This window comes from Cariama cristata, unplaced genomic scaffold (genome assembly GCF_000690535.1).
Source record: "Cariama cristata isolate BGI_N322 unplaced genomic scaffold, ASM69053v1 scaffold19167, whole genome shotgun sequence".
Lineage (NCBI taxonomy): Eukaryota > Metazoa > Chordata > Aves > Cariamiformes > Cariamidae > Cariama > Cariama cristata.
In genome coordinates, this window is record NW_009628569.1 from 8,885 (window position 1) to 27,208 (window position 18,324).

The 18,324-nt window shown below is 47.5% G+C and overlaps 1 protein-coding gene across 1 annotated transcript; it reads right to left on the minus strand.

Annotated features, from left to right (window-relative positions):
- Positions 1-8,535: 8,535 nt before the first annotated feature.
- Positions 8,536-18,029, minus strand: OCSTAMP (osteoclast stimulatory transmembrane protein; the record flags this gene model as incomplete). Its single annotated transcript, XM_009704877.1, has 3 exons — positions 17,977-18,029; positions 9,910-10,954; positions 8,536-8,865 (listed from the first exon to the last, which is right to left on the minus strand). Coding segments are annotated over exons 1-3 (1,428 nt in total), but the record flags the coding sequence as incomplete, so codon positions are not given.
- Positions 18,030-18,324: the final 295 nt, after the last annotated feature.

Below are 18,324 nucleotides of genomic sequence, written 5' to 3' on the forward strand. Positions count from 1 at the left end.
AACTCTAAGGTCTCCACTTCTCTGTGCCTTTTACTGCATTCCCTGACAATTTTTGCATCTATCCCTTCACCATCCATCTGCATGTCACAGTCATTGTTACTTAAGAGGCATTGACCAGGCGCTTATTTCCAGTGCAGGTTTGTGTCACTGTATTCCCTGGAATTTCTTGGAGAAGATGTGTATTATTTGTCCTTGTAACAAACTCCAACCAGAGGTGTTTTATTGCAGTCCTGGGCATGCAAGGCTTTTCTCTTATTCTGTTCTTGCCTCTTTCTGCCAGTGTCCAGTGAGATCTGCTCTAGTATCAATCATGGCGATTATGCCCTCTTTAGCACCAGTTTCTGTAGCTATGAGGTGTCCATTTTAGATCTTTGAGTCACCATGTCATGCCATTGTGGTTTTTCCATTGGCCAACTGCTGTTGTAATTCCCTAAGGGGCTTTGTGGGCAAGGAGGTACTTTGTGGTGTTTGTTTTCTGTGTACTATACCATATGTTACTCAGGTCTTGATGCTGCCATTGGGGGTTGTTCGTGTTAGGTGGGCACATCGGTAGCCATACCACTGGTTGCTGGCAGTGTCCAGCCAGAGGAAAAAGCTCTCCCCACTGTGAGATGAATTTGTTTTAGTGCTGCAGACAGCTCCTTCCTCCCATCAGCCCTGGCTCACTTCCATGATGGAGCCCTCCCACCATGCTCACTTCCCATGGAGCCCAGGACCTCAACGTGAAATGTCAGCTGCTCCTGAGAGAGGAAAACGCAGACTGGTTTAGGCACTTTTTTTTAGGTGGAATGGGACCAAACTTCTCCCCCTCCCACACACCCACTTCACTGGGGCTGTAGACTCAGTGTTGCCAATGCCCTGGAAGCACAGAGCATGAAGCATTGGGCGCATGGAGCAATTTTTTTCTCTCCCTTGGTAAAAGGAAAAGGGTCACTTGGCTGAGCCCAGCCCTCTGTTACGACCTACTTCTTCCTGTAATTTGCCAAGTTCCTGCTTTATTGTCTGAATGGCCACAGCATATTTCCAACTAATGCAAGAGGAAGCTTTCAGCCTTTCAACTTGGCTATTTCAGTTTCTCAACCTACTTCAAAGGAAAACCTTTTATCCAAGCCATAGATCACTCCCAACTAGTCATACTGCTGAGCTTTTTTTTTAATCTTGTGGGAAATAAATTCACAGAATTGGGTTCTCTCTCTTCTCAGATACAGAAGCATCTACCTGGCTATTTCCAGGTAGGATGAGGAATTACGGAAGGCTCAACTGGAACAGCATATATGTAAGAAATATGTGGAAACATAGTACTTTTTTCCACCTTATGTTTGCATGTTGAAAACATCTCTTCTGGTGATTTCTTTGCAGATGAGCAACTGAGGAAAAGAAACCCAGAACTGCTTCTGCCCTGGTCCTTGGGAAGGGCTGCAAAGTGATGGAGGCAAACCTCGGACTAACTTGATTTCCTTAGTATCTCCTCAATGTGCCACAACATCTCATGTCCCCCGCAAACCACTGTAGTTGCTGGCTGAAATTGCACGTCTCGGGCCTTCTCTTTGTGAAGAGTGAGCTGGTGGTCAAATCTCCCATCACCTTTGGAAATCAGTGATGTGGACACTCCTGTGGAAGTCAGGAGGCTGACAAAGATGCCTGGAGGATTGGCTTCTGTATCAACGTCCTGGCTTTTAGCAGCCTTCTGGGATAATCAGCGTTGCTTCTTCCTCATTTCCACTACTTTTCTTGCAGGCTAAAGGCCTGTTACAGCTAATTTGGAAACTTTCTGTTGCAAAATGTGAGGCGTTGATTTCAGAGTGAAACCCTGACCCAGTCTGCCTCTGAAAGAGCCAGGACTAGGAAAACTCTCCCTGTGAACTGCAAATCTCTCCCCTTCTCCCTGCAGCTGTGTCCTCTTCAACTCATTTTGACACACTTTGGTTCCTCCTTGGAAAAAATCTTGGTCTGTAAGAGAATTTGCTCCAAAGAACAAGAACCAGCTGTGGTGCCAGCTGCTGATTTGCATCAAATCTCCTGGCAGTTGTTTCAAGATAATTATTGGGTGTCGTTTTAGGAGTGATGGGATGCCTGGTCATCAGCTACTGGTCCTAACAGTCCTGGATTGCTTCTGCCAGCGCAGGTGCCAGGTGCTGCAGGGGCGCCATAATCCTAGGGCTTCATAAATTTGTGCTTTCAGACCCACATCAGGAAACAGTAACTTTTCACCAGTACTGGGCATTGGTTCAGGGTGACGTGGTGCTCATGTTCTCTGCTGCTTCAAAGCAGCCTCTGGCAAGCTTTCCACGTAGATCGCAGTTTGTTTATCATCTCTTACCTCTAAAGCTAATTTTGTCTCTTTTTGCTACCTCTTGTTTTGGCACTAGCATCTCACAGCCCAGCCAAGGCCCTGGAGGCAGCTGTCCTTGTGGGATAGGCAGGGAGAACCCTGTCTGAGACTTTCCCCCTCACCAACTATCTTTGAGGAACTTCCTCATCTTTCGCACCCTTGCCTAAAAGGGTAAATGCCTTGGGCTGGAGATATCCCTTGCTGGGTGACCATGATGGGGCTTCTCATGCACAAAGCACTCCCCTAAATAAGTGTTAACTCAGCTGTTCTCTGCCTGTGCAGGGCATAGCTTGCTGAAGACTCAGGCTTGCCCATCTTGGCAGTGATCAGAGATGCAGACTTGTAGAGAACATTATTACTGAATCACTGCTGGGAGTTTTTGCATATTTCTATCAAAGTTGCAGATGGGATTAACCATTTGGGACCGTCTCCCACTGGGCACTAATGCTGCTGGCAGCACCCTGCCGGTGTGCGGTGCCCGTTGGCCCTGTGCCACCAGCCTTACTGGAATGAGCCTCACTGCTCTGGTGACACAAGGAGCAGTTCTCTGTGGCCAGCCACAGCATCAGCTTCTACAAAGCAAGAGATTTCAGTGGTCAAATCAAAGAAAGAGAAGATCTCCCCTTCTGGAATACTTTGCATCAGTATTTTTTTGCTTTCCTTCACTGAAGTCATGGTTCCTTTGATGCTTTTGACTGTGGTACAAATCACCAGCACCTCACATCCCAGGAGGAGGCTTCCTGCAGAGTGGGATGCTCCATGTGTTTGTGGATGCCTCCTTGGGTATGCTGCATGGCATGGCGAGCAAGGACACACATCCAGGGTGAAGCATGCACAATGCTATGAAATAGCTTTTATTTATGTTCATTAATACTTCCTTTTCTAAAGTTTGTATGTAATTGTTGCTTCTTCATTGCAATTAGTGCAAATATTACAAATAGGATGCATGGAATAAAAATGGAATTAGCTTAAAAATCAGGAAATACTTCTGGAGAGAGGTTTTTGTTGGCTTGGTTGTCTGCTCTGGTAGATGCAGACTTGTGGCTATGGATGAGATCTTTTCTAGAGCACTGTCTTAGCTGAATAGTTTATACTTGCTCCTCAGTATATTAAGGCCATTCATTCTTGCCTGCCAGCCATAAGCAGGAACTTAGCATATCTTTTATCTATGAAAAATCCACAAAAATGTACCATAAAACCCCGAGGGAATCAAGGGCTTCAGACTGGATCTTGTCCCACGTGTAAGGGTCTTTCTGTATTAGTAATTAGTAATATTAGTAATTAGTAATAACTTTTCACTAGGTAATTAAGACATCTCAAAACAGGCAAACAGCCCTGCCTGATCCACTCCTGTGTGGATCTCTGCAGACAGACAGCTCCACAGGCAGAACATGGTGGGGGAAATGACTCTGGACAGGATCACCCCTGCGCCAAGGCCAAAATAAAGGACTTTGTCCCCAACAAAGCCCCACTGCAACGGGAGCCTCGGGGACAGCTGCCAGTTGCAGTTGCAAGTGCCCCCTCTTGCCCAGCTCTCCAGAAACCCCTCCGGTTCCCATGTCCTTGATGGGTTACTGCAGCATCCAGCTCTGTAACAGCAACCAGCAGGAAAGGGCAACTGCGGATAGAGCGGGGTGCTCTGGCTGCCCCAAAATCAATGGCAACGTTTCCACTGGTGGCAGCTGAAGCAGATTTGAGTTACGACGACAAGCCATGACAGCAGGGTCAAGGCTGGCATCAGCAAAGATGTGAGCTGGCATTGACACTAATGAGGAACAGCAAGGAAGTTTGGTACCCATCACCAAATGCTTCTCAGTCGCGCCTCTGACTCATTGCACCCAAACATCTGACCCGAACTTTCAACCTCACAGATTTCCAAACCTGGAAGCTAGATGTGATGAAATCCTTCGCTGCAGAAAGCAGTTACAGTAAATAAGCCACTGTGCTAGGGTAGGAGCAACATTGCCCAGCAGATACTTCCCTGTGGAAGAGGTGGACATGCAGGACCTGTCCCGTGGGCTCCAGGCACAGTGCTGGGGGCTTGGAGGTGGAAGCAAAGCCTCACTCCCCGCTTCCTCCTGACTGCGAGATGGGAGGGTGGTGCTGAGTGAAAGCAAAGGTAATGAGAACCACAATGAGCAAAAGTGAGGGTGGGAGTATGGAGGGGCTCTGAGGGATGAAAATCCCTTAGCAAATAACGAGGTTTGTAAATTAGTCCTTCTTAATAAAAATATGTGAATAAATTAACTTTGCCTGATGCTTAAATCTGTTCAGTATTTCTCTGTTGCACAATTAAGCAAAGTCTGGCAAGGCAGCTTACCTCTTGAGCACGTAATATGACTCTATAATGGATAACATTTTCTATTTTGTCATGCCTTTATCTTGCTGAGGAAGAACACCTCGCAGGAGAGCGAAACGATTTCCAGCAGCTCTGCCTCGTGCCAGTCCCCCTGCCCAGGGAAAGCATCGCAGCCCAATTCGACACCAGGGAAAATGTGGCTGATGTGCTGCACAAGCTGTTCCTGCCAAAGCAGGCACCATCGGAGCATCCTCCGCTCCTCAGGGCCTCCCTTCCCATTTCTGCTCTTGGGGTCCTGCTGACACCCCTCATGGAGGTGAAAAAACAAGTTACTGCAGGGATTAGGCTCCTTCCAGCCGTGCTGGCAGGTCCCCTCTCTTCACCACACACAGGCTGCCCTGGGTCTCACCTCCACCATACACTCATGTTTAACTCCATACCTGTGGTTCCCCCATGGCTCTCCTCGCTGGTCCCTCAGGCTGGAAACCACTCAGAGCTTTTCTTCCCTGAGCCCCCCACTCAAGTGTCATGTTTGCCACAGTTCCCTGCGTTTAGTTTCTCACATGAAAATCTGGGCTCTGGGTTAAGTGGCATAATGGCAAAGAGCCAGCTTTCAACATCCTCTTTCTCCTCAAAACAGAGTCATCACTTAACTATTTATGATACAAGATGGCATCAACTCAAGGAACAGTACTCTTGTGTTAACACCTTTTCACGGGCATTGATTTTTCAGTGATATTCAAGTGTATCAGTCTTCAGCATGCACACGTTTTAATGTCAGTACAACTGCACCTCTGAAACAACCATAATGGGTATCAAAGTTTTTAAATGTAGGAATGAAGAAATCAAAAAAAAACCCTTCTGACAAGATGACACTTCACAGCACAGTGTAACACTTCACAACATTTATTACCCTCCTTTCTAAGGAACAAACCTCAGCATCGCCATGCCAAGAGCCACTTTTTTTGGCTACTGCCCAACCCTCACCTCCTCACCAGCGCTTCGCAAGGGGTTCACCTTCCAAACCCAAATTCTTCCCTTCCTGATTTCTACGTGGCTAGTAAAGCTAAAAGCCCCATGTGAGGGTCACGAGGCCAAGGAGGCGGATGGCACCTCGGGCACAATCCATTGCCTCCTAGGGCAGATGTCCAAACGAGGGCAGGAGAATTGATCCCCAGATGCAGGCAGGCAACAAGGGCTCTGCTGCCCGTGGTTCCCTGTCAATGAACCTGCTGAAACTGGTGTGATACCCACCAAAGAACTTTATCAAAATCTCATCCTTCGTCTCTTCTGCAAAATGGAAATGGGAGCACATCTCTTCCTCAAGAAGGGTTTATGAAGGCTGCGAGTCTGGGGGCAGAGGCAGAGCAGCAGTACCTCGCACTGATTATTATCCTTTCAAGCAGATGTAATTATGCTAATCAAGGCTTGTCTGATGCTGAATTTTACAGTCTAGAAGTGCAAAGTTCCAAGGATTAGTCTTTAGTGGTTAAAATTTAGTGGGAGCTGAAGGAAACTCTAGAGAAGACTGGGAGAACTGCACTGGACTGGGGTCAGTTTTTCCTAATAAATACGATTTTTTTTAGGCTGAAAAGGGGTGTTTCAGGAGCTGACTCACATGCTGCTCAGCTGCCCTGGCTGAGAGCTGGGCAGCGCCTGCCCAAAGGATGCAATGGGACACTCAGGGTGGTACTTAGTCCTCTTAGTCCATCTCTGTGGTCTCATCCACTCCAAACCCCATCTGAACCTGGGGGGGGGGCCATCTCTAAAACAAAGCCCATCCCCACACTTGTCCCCAGCACTTCACCATTCCAGCCTCCTCTCCCCCTGCCCCAATCTCCTCTGAAGACTTCCCTCAGAAGGCAGGGAGAAGAACTGAACATTGCTGGGGTGGGGGTCCCCAAATGCTGCTGGCCATAAAAGAATTATTTCTTAATGTATCATCTCTTGCAAAAAAGATAAGTCTTCACAAGGAAAAACCTTTTTTAAAGATGTGCTTGTTGGAAGGCAACATGCTGCTGGGATGGTTTGCTGGCTGAAGGGGCTCCTCTGTTCTCCTCCCAGCTATTTTAACCCCTGGCTCCAGATAATTTTGGCTACTCAGTGGGCACATGGAATCTTTTTGCTTTCCCCAAACAGAACAGCACAGGGCATTTTCTAGAGAAACCTCATGCCAAAGCCCTCTCGTTGCTGTAGAGGCAGAAAGGTGCTTGAATTAATCATCAGCACAGCAGGGAATTACGGAACCTGGGGAGCTGAATGCACCAGGGTTTTGTTAGATAGATGCTTAAAAAAATAGTCCAGACCTACTTTGTTTCAAGCACCTCAGAAGCTGAGAGAATTTGGTGCATGTGGCGGCAGCTGCCACTTCACTTCTGTAATTTAATCTCATTGAGGTGCATTATGTCAAATAATTACCTTAATGAAGACTCTAATGGGAGAAGGGAGGAAAATAATAGAGATGCTTTGAAGAAATGAAGCTGCGAAGTTGCTTTGTTTTTAACTTGCACTGATTTCTCTCTCCCTCCTCTGGCTCTTGCCATTACAGAAGTGTCTGATCTGCCCCTCTTTCAAAAGTAACATTTCAGATGCTGCCCAGTGATGGATTTTTTGCATCTTGGATACAATACTGTAGTTTTTGAGTTTGAAACAATCCAATATGTACAAGCAGCTCTTGGTTCAGGCAAGTCCAGCCCTCCAAGTCCTGCTGCTTCCCTGTTCCCTGCAGAGCACTGACTCAAATCTCAAGCTTCTGTCAACTGCTTTTGAAGTCATCCAGGATGTTGCCCTAAATTAGAATCATAGAGTCATAGAATCATTTAGATTGGAAAAGACCTTTAAGATCATTGAGTCCAACTGTTAACCTAACACTGCCAAGGCCACCACTAAACCATGTCCCTAAGCACCACACTACACATCTTTTAAATACCTCCAGGCATGGTGACTCCACCACTTCCCTGGGCAGCCTCTTCCAATGCTGGATAACCCTTTCGGGGAAGAAATTTTTCCTAATATTCCTTGCTGAGGAACAACTGGCACAACTTGAGGCTGTTTCCTCTTGTCCTATCATTTGTTACTTGAGAAAAGAGATCGACACCCAAATTGGCCTTTATTGGCTGGTGTCATCCACTTCTGAGGTCCTTCAGCTATTTTATGTGTATTTTATTTTGAAGAGCCATTGTGAAGTGATTTCATAAAGTCCTCATGTGCTGGTTTCCACCACCACCTGTGCCCAGGATTTGCATCTCATGGTCATACTGGTCTTGAATTTATTTCAGTGGGCTGAAATGACACTTTCTTAGGTGAACAAACTATCTTCTAATGGTTAATATTTATTCTGTGCATGAAACTTGAAAGAAAAACTCCCTGAAAATTAAATTAATGAAGTCAAATGAGTTTGCTTTCTTGCTGCCTGAAGGGATGACTTGAGAAAGAAAGGAAGCGTGTACTTCCAGCATGGATGTGGTGGGGAAGGTAAAGGAGCTCTTTGCCCACCCTGACTCCCACCTGTTTCCCAGTTAGCCTTGCCTAAAGCTGCAGATGTCCTTCAAGTCATATGCACTATCTCCCACCATTCCTGGAACAGCTGACTCCAGACCTTCTAGAGTCAAAAAAAAAACAAAAACAAAAACAAAAACCTCCAGACCTTCTAGAGTCAAAAAAAACCAAAAACCAAAACAAAAACAAAGTCAATTTAGCCCATTTTTCTGAAAGTAATGCAAAATGTGACATTTCACCTTTTTTTTTTTTTTTCCCCTTTTTCGGCAAACATTTTTCCCCAAACTTCTCTGACTCTGGAAAATTAAATGCATGATCCCATTGCAGAAGTCTGTGCCCGACCACCGCCACAGGTCTCAGGCATCCCCTGTATTTCCAATAGCCAAAAGTACCCTTAGTTTCTCACACAGTTTTGTTCCTCCTTGTGCTTCCTGGACAGCTTCTTGTAGAGGTAAAGGGCTCGCTTCTCCTCCCAGCTCTCGAAGAAGGAAGCTGCGATTTTTCTGCACAGGCGGTGTGCATAGGTTTCCAGGAATACCGTGGCATAGAGGATGCAGAAGAGGAGCCCCACGACCAGCAGCACAGAGGAGTTGGGAGGCTTCGGGGGGCTGATCCTGCAGTGGGCAGAGCTGAAGATCAGATAATGGTGGTAGCTTCTTTCAAAGTCCTGAAGTGGTAATTCTTCGTAAGGAAGCCGTAAAAGTTTCAAAAGAAAGGGCAGGATCCCTATTTTAGCCTGAAATAAAGAGAGTTAAAAGTTAAATGGGGTATGAACAAACCAAAATCAATTGGTTACTACAAGAACACCAGCCTGGGGGTGTGTAATCACCATTACAGCTTGTTTGGGTTCATTAAGAGAAGGACATTGAAGTCCATACACACTTCAGGCTGAAGGAGAATAAGAGCATGATGTGTAGGCGCTGAGTACTTGGCACAGTGAGACCCAGTCCTATCTGTCATTTGTACCTGCTGTTACAGGGATCATAACAGGTATTCGCTGTGTGAGATTTATAATGAAAGACATAATCCAGACAGCAGCATTAGTGGCAGTATATTTGAATATCAGAGTTTTTTTCTAAGGCCTGATTATTTTACTGTAAATTCATCACAAGCAGGTGTCTGCGCTAAGGAACCCTGGGGCTGAGGAGGGAGGCCAGGTGCATGGTAGAAGAGGAAAGCTGAAAAACTAAACCAGAACTAGCCCAGATAAAGGATATTAAAATAGATAAAAACTGGGAGGTTTGTGAAAAGGATTGCACAGGGTAACATCAAAGCCAGTGAGCAGGGCTTTCTTCTTAAAGAACGGCCAGTGCAATAAGCTGAGGAGACATCCTCACGGCCGAGATGTGTATTCACCTGCTTCCCCCTTCCTTTTGTGCTTGCACCCACTTGGTGGCAGGGGGACGGTGCCGCAGGGACCCCCCCCTTCCCGCACCCTGCCTAGGGAAGGGACTTGGAGGTACAGGGGTGTCTCACTGCCCCGTACTAGCGGTGTCTTTGCAGCGTGAGGCACTATTTGCTCCCCTCCTCGCTCCCAAAGGGCTGTAATTTGGGGTGGGTGTATGCTGCTATTTGGTGCGCTGGAAGGAGCAACTGAGGTTGTGCCTCTACCTCCTTCCCCTCAAGTCTTGTTACGTTGCTTGTCCAGCTGGCTGCTGGGGAGGGAAGTAAGGATTGCGTAAATAAGGCCTCAAAGACTGCAATACCCACTGCCACCTCCTACAATGTGATACACAGCAGGGTCCCCATGCAGGGAAGGACAGGGGACCCCAGCACTTACACTGTATTTGATGCTGAGAGTGACGGGGACCACGGAGAACTGAGCTGCCTTTCTCACCGCCGTGTCTGCCACGCTGAACGCAAAGTGGTCCAGCGCCACAATCACCAGCATCAACATCAGGGCCACGGTGAGCAGCATGGCTTGTACGAGGCACAGCGTCACTTCTTCCCGCGACAACTTCAAGCTTGTTGGTCGAATGAGGTTTTTTGATGAGCCCGCCAACAGATGAGCTGCTTTTCTGTCCGCAGCTACATGCTCCAGCTTCTTAGTGATGTAAAAATTGTCAAAGCGGAGGTTGGTGAGATAATTTTTCAAATAGCAGGTGGACTCAAAACAGAGATAGAGCATGGAGAAGCCAGCAACCAGCTTGTTGCCTACTCGTACAGAGTCTTTGACCAGTACCTCAACAGCCAAAAAGTCCCTCCCAATTTTCTCACCAGCAAGGTGCATTTGTTGGTAAATCAAGGAGCTGTTCTTAAGCAATGAAAACTGAAAATGTCCATTCATAGGCTTATAAATATTAATGGAATGACCGGTTTCTTGGATTGCATCCCCAAACTCCCAGGAAGCTCTCTCTAGCAGAGCAGTTGAGTTCAAAAGACTCTCAGAGGAATTCTTGCAGATGCACTTAATAACCTGCAGTATGGTTTTAATGTTGCTTATGATGTTGGGTGTTATGTTAACCACCACTATCATGATGCAGGTTGATAAGAGAAGCTTCCGGCCTTGTTTGGTACCTAACGTAGGCATGATCATAGTGAAGACACAACGGGCAGGATGCACCAAGAAAAGGGTCAGGAGAAGGAGCAGACTGAAGGAGACAGCCATTGCAATGGAGAGATGCCAGGAGTACTCCAAGGAAGCAAACATCCAGTTGTAAAAGAGACCTCCTATCACCACTGTAACGCAGGAACACTGAAGAAACAAGGTCCACAGCTCTCTGCCGTTTGCTGGGACAGGCTTGGAGTAAACCGACCATAGGTCTGCCACGATCCTGCACACCTTTGGGAACAGAAAGTCTTCACAGTAGCCACAGGCTCTCATCCTGTAAAAAGAACAAGTACCTGGGTGTTAGCAGAGCAAGTACTGAAACACACTAATTAGGCGGTTTTCTTGAGATGATCACTCACGGGTCTTTACAATGTCCTCCTCTGAGTGCCTCTCGTCTCACTCTTCTCTGCTTCTCTGCTAACCTGAGTGGCTGGGACTAAGAGCTTCCCTAGAAGCATGCAGGACAGGGAAGTTCAAGGCATTTCTTGAAAGATCAAATACCAAGTACAATGCGACTACTCTTCCTCTAATGCAGGCACAGGAAAGCATTGTATTATTCTATAAAAATCATAATAAAGTCATTCAGAGGGGTCAACTTGTTGGCAGTGGCTAAGAGTGGCTTTAGTGGTTATTTAGAGGATGCTGGAGGGAGAAAGAGGAGGCTCCTGGCTGCCGTGGAAACTGTTAGACCAGCTCTGTAATTACAAGGTGTTCAATGGATAAGAGGCAGTTGAAGGGGAGTTTCTGATCTCCCTGCATCTTAAGAGGAGGCCAAACAAAAATCTGCAGGTTTAAGGGTGAGAAATACAGAACTGATCAGAGAAAAGTTTCACACGGAAGCTCCAGTGCCAGAGGAAATCTCCAAGGATAAGAATTTGGCCACTGCAGACAGGATGAAATGTCCCATAAAGCTATTTAAATGTCTAATGAAAACAAACATTTGGGAATGACTATAATTTCTCAGGCCTCACATCTGGAGTGACTCTCCAGAGACCAGAAAACCTGGTGGGGAGAAGGAGCCCCTCCCCAGGATTAAACCCAGCCAGGAGATCCCCATTTCCTCCTGCCCAACAGCAGCCTCAGTTATCCTTTGAGGGACAATTTTGACTCGTAAAGGAGGTTTTTCAGTGGAAAAAGGCCATTCAATAGCTACCAAGACAGAGGGAAGAAGAGGGATTAAAGCAGGCACTACATACCCGGCGGCAGAGAGGCACCCCAGTCTTGCTTGAAAGCTCTCCATGCTCCAGTGCCTTATTGCTCTGAGAGAGGATCCTGGGTGCAGCTGCTGGGAGATGCAGGGTAGGAAACCAAGGCAGCTGGCATCAGAGAGCCAGGATTCAGAAAAAGAAAAAAAAAAAAGATGATGTTTTAAGACAATTCAGATCAGCAACACTGGTAACTCCTGAAGTGAGTGGGCAGACCTGGTGTGTGAAGCCCAGGGCATAACCCCAATACAGGACAGAGCTGGGAGGCACAGCACTGCTTGGGCTTTACACTTCTTCTGATCTTACTGTTGTTGCAGGAAAGGCTTATTTTTGTGACACGTAGCTGAAAAAAAATGAGTCAACGACTGACGAAGATGGAACAAGCATCACATGGAACATGGGGTGTCACCATCCCTCGTGGGGAAATCAGCCGACTTCCTCTCCCACTGCCCACCAGTGAGCAGCAAGGTTGGGATTTCTCTGAGAGAGACGGGAAGCTTTTCTTCTTGGAGACAGCAGTCATGGCACAAAGGGCATGGTAGGATCCAGGAAACCACGTGCTGGTATTTGTTCATCTTTTCTGGCAGGTTGCTGCTCCCTGCTGAAACCGTGAACTTGTGTGCAGGGTACACAAACTGTTTAAAGGCTCAGCCCATAGTCCTAGCAGAGGGAAATAAAGCTTCAAACTCCAACCTTTCCCAATTCCCTATAGCCAGCAAATGGACTGCAAAGAAAGCCCTGCCACAGGCAGGATTCCCAAAGTGCTGAGAAGCTCCTAGACGTGCAAGCCGCGATGTGTGGTCCCCATGGGACCAGCTTGCCTGATCATTGGGACATGCAGGGCACAGAGCTCCAGCCACCAAACCCACTCGCTGGGAGATGAGGACCAGCCTATGGTGTTTGCTCCTCGGTGATGTTTCCAAACAAGAGGATTCCTCCTCCTCTGATCAGCTGGCACACAAGAAACATGTACCACCACTGCCTACTCCCTTGCACTGAGCTCATGGGTTACAGGAGCCTTCCCTGGCTCCCACCAAACCTGCCCCTTTGCCAGACGCTTTCATACTAAGCCGCTGCTTATGGGCAAAAGTGACACAGCTCATCCAGCCACCGCTGAGCCCACTCCTTATGAGACCCGCCGTCCTGTGCCGTGCCGAGCCGAGCCGAGCCCTCCCGCCGGGTGGGAACCACCGGGCCCCGGGATGTTCTCATGCTCCCCTGAGCAGGAGAGGGCAAAGGGCTGAAGGTCAGCCCTGTCCCGGCCACCCCCAGGGACGGAGCATGCGGGGCTCTGCTCTCCCATGAGCGGTGGGAGAGCAGCACCTTCGCCCGGGGACACGGCCGGACCCCGAGTAGCCGGTGGAGGACAAGCGATCATGAGCACGAGCGGGCAGAGCAAACTTCTGCCTCCTTCCTCAGCCCTTCCTGCAGGTACCAGACAAGGGCCTTTTCGCCCTTGCTGCTCCAGTCAACAACTCTGCTTTATTGCTAGAGTTTTTCTTTTTCCCACATGGCTGGTAGAGCAAAGGTTTCCTCCTGGTGCCCTGGAGCACAGACACCAAATGAGAAACTCCGACTGGCTCCAGCCGGGAAGAGGCACCAGCCAGGCGGGCGTGAAAGAAAGTGCCATTTGTTTGGAGCATCCATAGCAATTGCTTGCACAGGCCATGAATTAGGTCTTGAATTCAATTTGCAGACTATAAAGGACCACTCCAAGAGGCCCATAGCTGTATTCTGCAAGACTCATCAGGTTCTCCTTAGTCGCTATTCTGAGATTAAACTTCTTTCTCACTGTATTGCTAAGTTAACTGATTTCATCAGCCCCTGGGACCCCATCCAGGCTAAGTAGGTAGCTTTCTGGGCCACAGAAAAAAAATGTTAGCAATAAAGAACAAAAAAAACCCCAAGTCCACAACAGCAATGAGTATTTTCTGAGCCTGCTGCATCGTCTGGCAAAGGGAGCTGAAGTCTGAGGGGGAGCTGCGCTTGATCAGTAACTCCAAACAGCACCAAGAAGTGTTTGTATGCAAAGTTAAACCTAGATTTTCCTCTGGCTTGACTCAAAATTGATCTCTGCAGGCTGGACTATCCTAAATCTAGGATATCTTCTATTTTATACCCCGAACTGATAATCTCTAAATGAGCTAGAACCATCAATGCCTAACTTTCCCCAGGACACAATGAATAAGCTTGCTTTGCCCCCCACCAAAAAAAAATCAATTAAAAGTGTGTGTGTTTATACAGATAAACCAAGAACAGTGGGCGAAGGCTGGGGAGCAGGACACGGCAGGACCACGCATCTCAGCGAAACAACTGTGACATCTTGCGGTCACATTCTGCTAAAGTTCCTCAAGGGCTGTCTTCATTTCAGCTCAGAAACTAAATAAGTCTGTGGGTGGGAGAGTTTTAAGGAAAACTGAGGAAGTGAAGGAGAAACAGGAGGCTGGCGAGCTGGTGTCGGGATGTGTAGGCCGTATCCCACCGGGATGCTCCAAGGTGCCTTTTCCCACCCTGGGTCATGGGTATCTTGTGGCACAGCTCTCAGGTGGTTGTATACGGGGCTTTGCTTTCTTGACAAGCTCCAGTCTCTCTAGAGCCTAAGCTCTAAAATTTTCTAACAACATCCCTGATTTAGACTTTTTAGCACTAGGGTAGGAGACAAAGAAGAGACTCACATGCCTGCAACCAGCTTGCTGTAACCATAAGAAGACAACAGAGGGTTTCATTTGTATTGTAGCCATGAAGTATAGCCTGGCTTTGTTCTGATTAGGGACAGGGACTGAGCTTGAACCCACCAGGACACAGATTTTAAATCCATTTCTGCTTTGCAGACTGCAGTGCTCACAGCGTGGGTATCAGGGGAGTCCGAACAAGAGCCTCTCGCCAAGACACCCGCAAGTTCAACCTGTAGTGACAGGGTAACCTTGCGGTGGTGACGATGGTGGGAGGGAGTACAACATAAAGGAGCAGCTGTATCACAGGCAGAGCAGGGGGTACATGAACTATATAGCTTAAGAAAATAACTGGGTAAAGAAGATGAACGGAGGGCTAAAAATAGGATGATTTAAGGCTGAAGATATTTCTCCATGGCAATATCATCAGCACCTGTTAATCACGTTATTCTGTCAATTCAAGAAACTGAGGGTGTGGGAAAGATTAGCCCATTAGTGGTGATTCTTTGCTTGTTAAAATCCCATGCAAATCAACCACTTCTGGTGATACAGAGCCAGGTCATGTCTTCTTTGGTTTCTACTACAGAAATACAGAAAAATCCCAGCAATATCCTTTCAGTGACTGATGAAAGATAAACGTGATAAGGGAACCAAGGCTATCCCACCTGCAATAGCTGAATTTCCCCTATCAGGCCGGGCTTTCATTTGTTTCAGGAATCTTTCCCTTAGTCTCCTGAACTGCCAGCATCACTGCTGGGTACAAACGGGCTGTGGACAGCCCCAGAATCACTCCCCGCTGTAAAGACCCATGGAGCAGCACAGCAGCTCTTCTGTGTGAACAGTTTGCAGAGCAACTTGAATGCTTCTGAGATAAAAGATACTACAAAACACTTTCCCACTGTAAATAAACCAATATGATTTTTCTCCAAGTGTCTCAGGAGAACATGTGGGTGTTGGTCGGGGATTGGATGGGGAACATCAAAGGAGGAAAGCAGAGATATTCTGGATGTTGAATTTCAATGCGTGAGTGGCATTTCCTGTTCATTAAAATTCACAAGCAGGCTGCTAATGTGAATGGCTTTTGTGATGGTTGTTGGATTTTTACATTCCTAGGGAAACGGTGCATAGGCAGGCAAAGTTCCTTTAAAATAACACAGCTGAAGTTATAGAAGGTTAGTACAGTACTTGAAATGCCCTTTTCTGAGAATTTTCATATCTCTGCTAACATCACAGACCCTTCAAAAATAATGGGGTTGACTTACCATTAAAAGCTGCTTCTGGCAAATTGTAGTACTAGCAGCAGCAAATGGAATCAGAAATTATTCACACAGACCAGTTCACCCTTGAACCCCAGAAATACTAAATCTTAAAAAAAAAAAAAAAAAAAAAAATTTAAAATCAAGCATGCCAGACTAGTCCTGCTCTTACAGATGCCTGGATATGAAAAAGCAGACTTAGGTAATGCTGTCATCCACACACCTTAAACCAGATCCTCTGGGAGCCCTGGGAAATGCAGAGGCTGCTGACAGAGCTGGCAGAAGCCAGGTCTTTGACTAAAGTAGAGGTTTAGGATCCAGGTGCTCCTCATACCTTTCCCAGGTTTGCCAAGGCCCCGTTGTGGGACCTTCGGTAACTTACTGGTCCCCCCTCTGCCTCAGTTTCTCACATCAGCACAGAGATAATAAACCTTCCCTGTCTGCATCTGTAAAATACCTTCTGATCTCTGGACAGACAGTGCCACAGACATGCCAGGGTGCTGGGAGTGATTTTTGAAGGCTTCTACACAATATTTGTGGTCTCAGTTCTGCTTTCACGCCCACGTAAAACCATCCTCCTAGATTCAACTAGGACGCACCAAGCCAGAGCTGAGCCCATAAGTGAACCTGTGATCCCTACATCTGCAACGGAGCTGGACTGAATGTTACCCTTTGAACCTCGAAATTAGACAAGCCAAAGGCCCTCGCTGCCTGTCCTCCTGGCTGCAGGGACAGAGGCAGGTCTGTTTCCTGGAACAGCGGGGCTACATCCTGCGGTGCCTGGCCACGCAGGGCACAGCCCGTTCCCTGGCCCTGGGACAGCGATGCTGTGCTGATCATGGAAGAGCTGGCTGGGAAAGGGAACTGCAGGGAGCAATTGTCCCTTCCCCATTCAGCCCATCTTCGCAGAGGCATGACGAGGAGCATCCATGCAGAACGACAGTGCCCAACCCCAGCGCACAGCCGGCATGGAGCTGCCGTGGTGCAGCGGGACAGTGATACGGGGTATCCCCAGCAAAGGTGCTGCTGGGGCTGCAGCTCCTTAGCAGAGCAGCCCTGAGATGCTGGGCTAGGAGATTTCCCATTGCTCCCCTGCTCAACAGGGCTCTGTTTTGCTCAGACAAGGAGTGAGACCTCACTGCCCTCCTGCTCCTCCTGGGGAACCACTGCCCAAAACAGGGGCTGAAGCAAGAGGAGGGGGCAGCTTGGGCTTTGTTTTCTCCCCTCCATCTACAGAGCAAACAGGACGATGTGACGTGCTAACAAATGTGCTTTATTGTAATTTTTCCACATTCATTAAGGATTTTGTTGAACTTAAGGATTTTGTTGAACATTAAGGATTTTTTTTTAACTTGACCGATGAAAGCTCCACATTCAATTGGTTTTGGCAATTTTGGTTCAAGCCCCACGCATCCCTACCTACCATGCGACCCTAGGGTTGCAGCAGCTGTGGCTGGCAAGCATCACCCTGCCCGCTCTCCTGCCTAGCCCTGGGGTTTATCAGCAGCACAGAAGCAGGGGGGATGCAGTGGATCCCTACACCAGGCCAGTCCAACTTGCCAGCTCTACCAGTTTACATCATCAGAGAGATCTTGTCCCAGCACAGGGATCCAGTCACTCACCTTCCCTAGACCAAGAATCAGATCCTTTATCATTCAATCCATCTATTTCAATGACTGACCTTTGAAATTAAATAGTTTAGATTCTTACAGGAAAAAAAAAAAAGAAATCGGATAAAGTGGCGATTAAAATCACAGTCAATCTTCAATGCTTTCATTGAAAGTACCCATGCAATCTGATTTAAAAAGATGTTAAGAATCAAAGTCTATTTTTCCGAAATGTCAGTAATATCCCAATGCAACTTGTCCACTGACCTGTGACTCAGCGGGTCGCTCATGAGTGAGTCAATCTCACAAACCTAAGACTGGCCACATTCACCAACGGTGAAACACCACCGATGTCCAAAGTTACGTCAGAAATTAATTTGGTCTCAAACCTCCATCTGTGTACTCAGTGCAGAGAACCAGGCAGTAATTACTGTCCCAGGTTTTCAAAACATTGAACATGTTTGGAAACAAACTGTCACCTTCCTGTTTCCAAAGCATGGAGTCATGCACCAAGTCCTACTGACACGTCTCCTGAATCATCCCTTCATGCACAAACCTGAAGAAGTAGTCTTCATCCTCCACGAGAGAACTACTCATGAGATGGTACATGAGACCGCCATCCTTCACATCCTGCTAGAAGCACCTGACCACACCGCCTTCCCCTGGCCAGATTCTGATACACTCACTCACATTGGGCTGCACATAAATAATCCAGTTGCCTCCGCCCTGTTCCCAGGGCTGCTCTCCAAAACGAGGTAGGGTATCAGAAGCTAGAGCAGCGAAGCTCGCTAGCTTTCATGGGGGGAGAGGCATCTATCCAAAGATGCTTACGGGGTTGTCCAGTTAACAACCACCTACGACAGACGGACTCTGGGAGAGTCTGATTGGTACCTGCGGAAGGTGG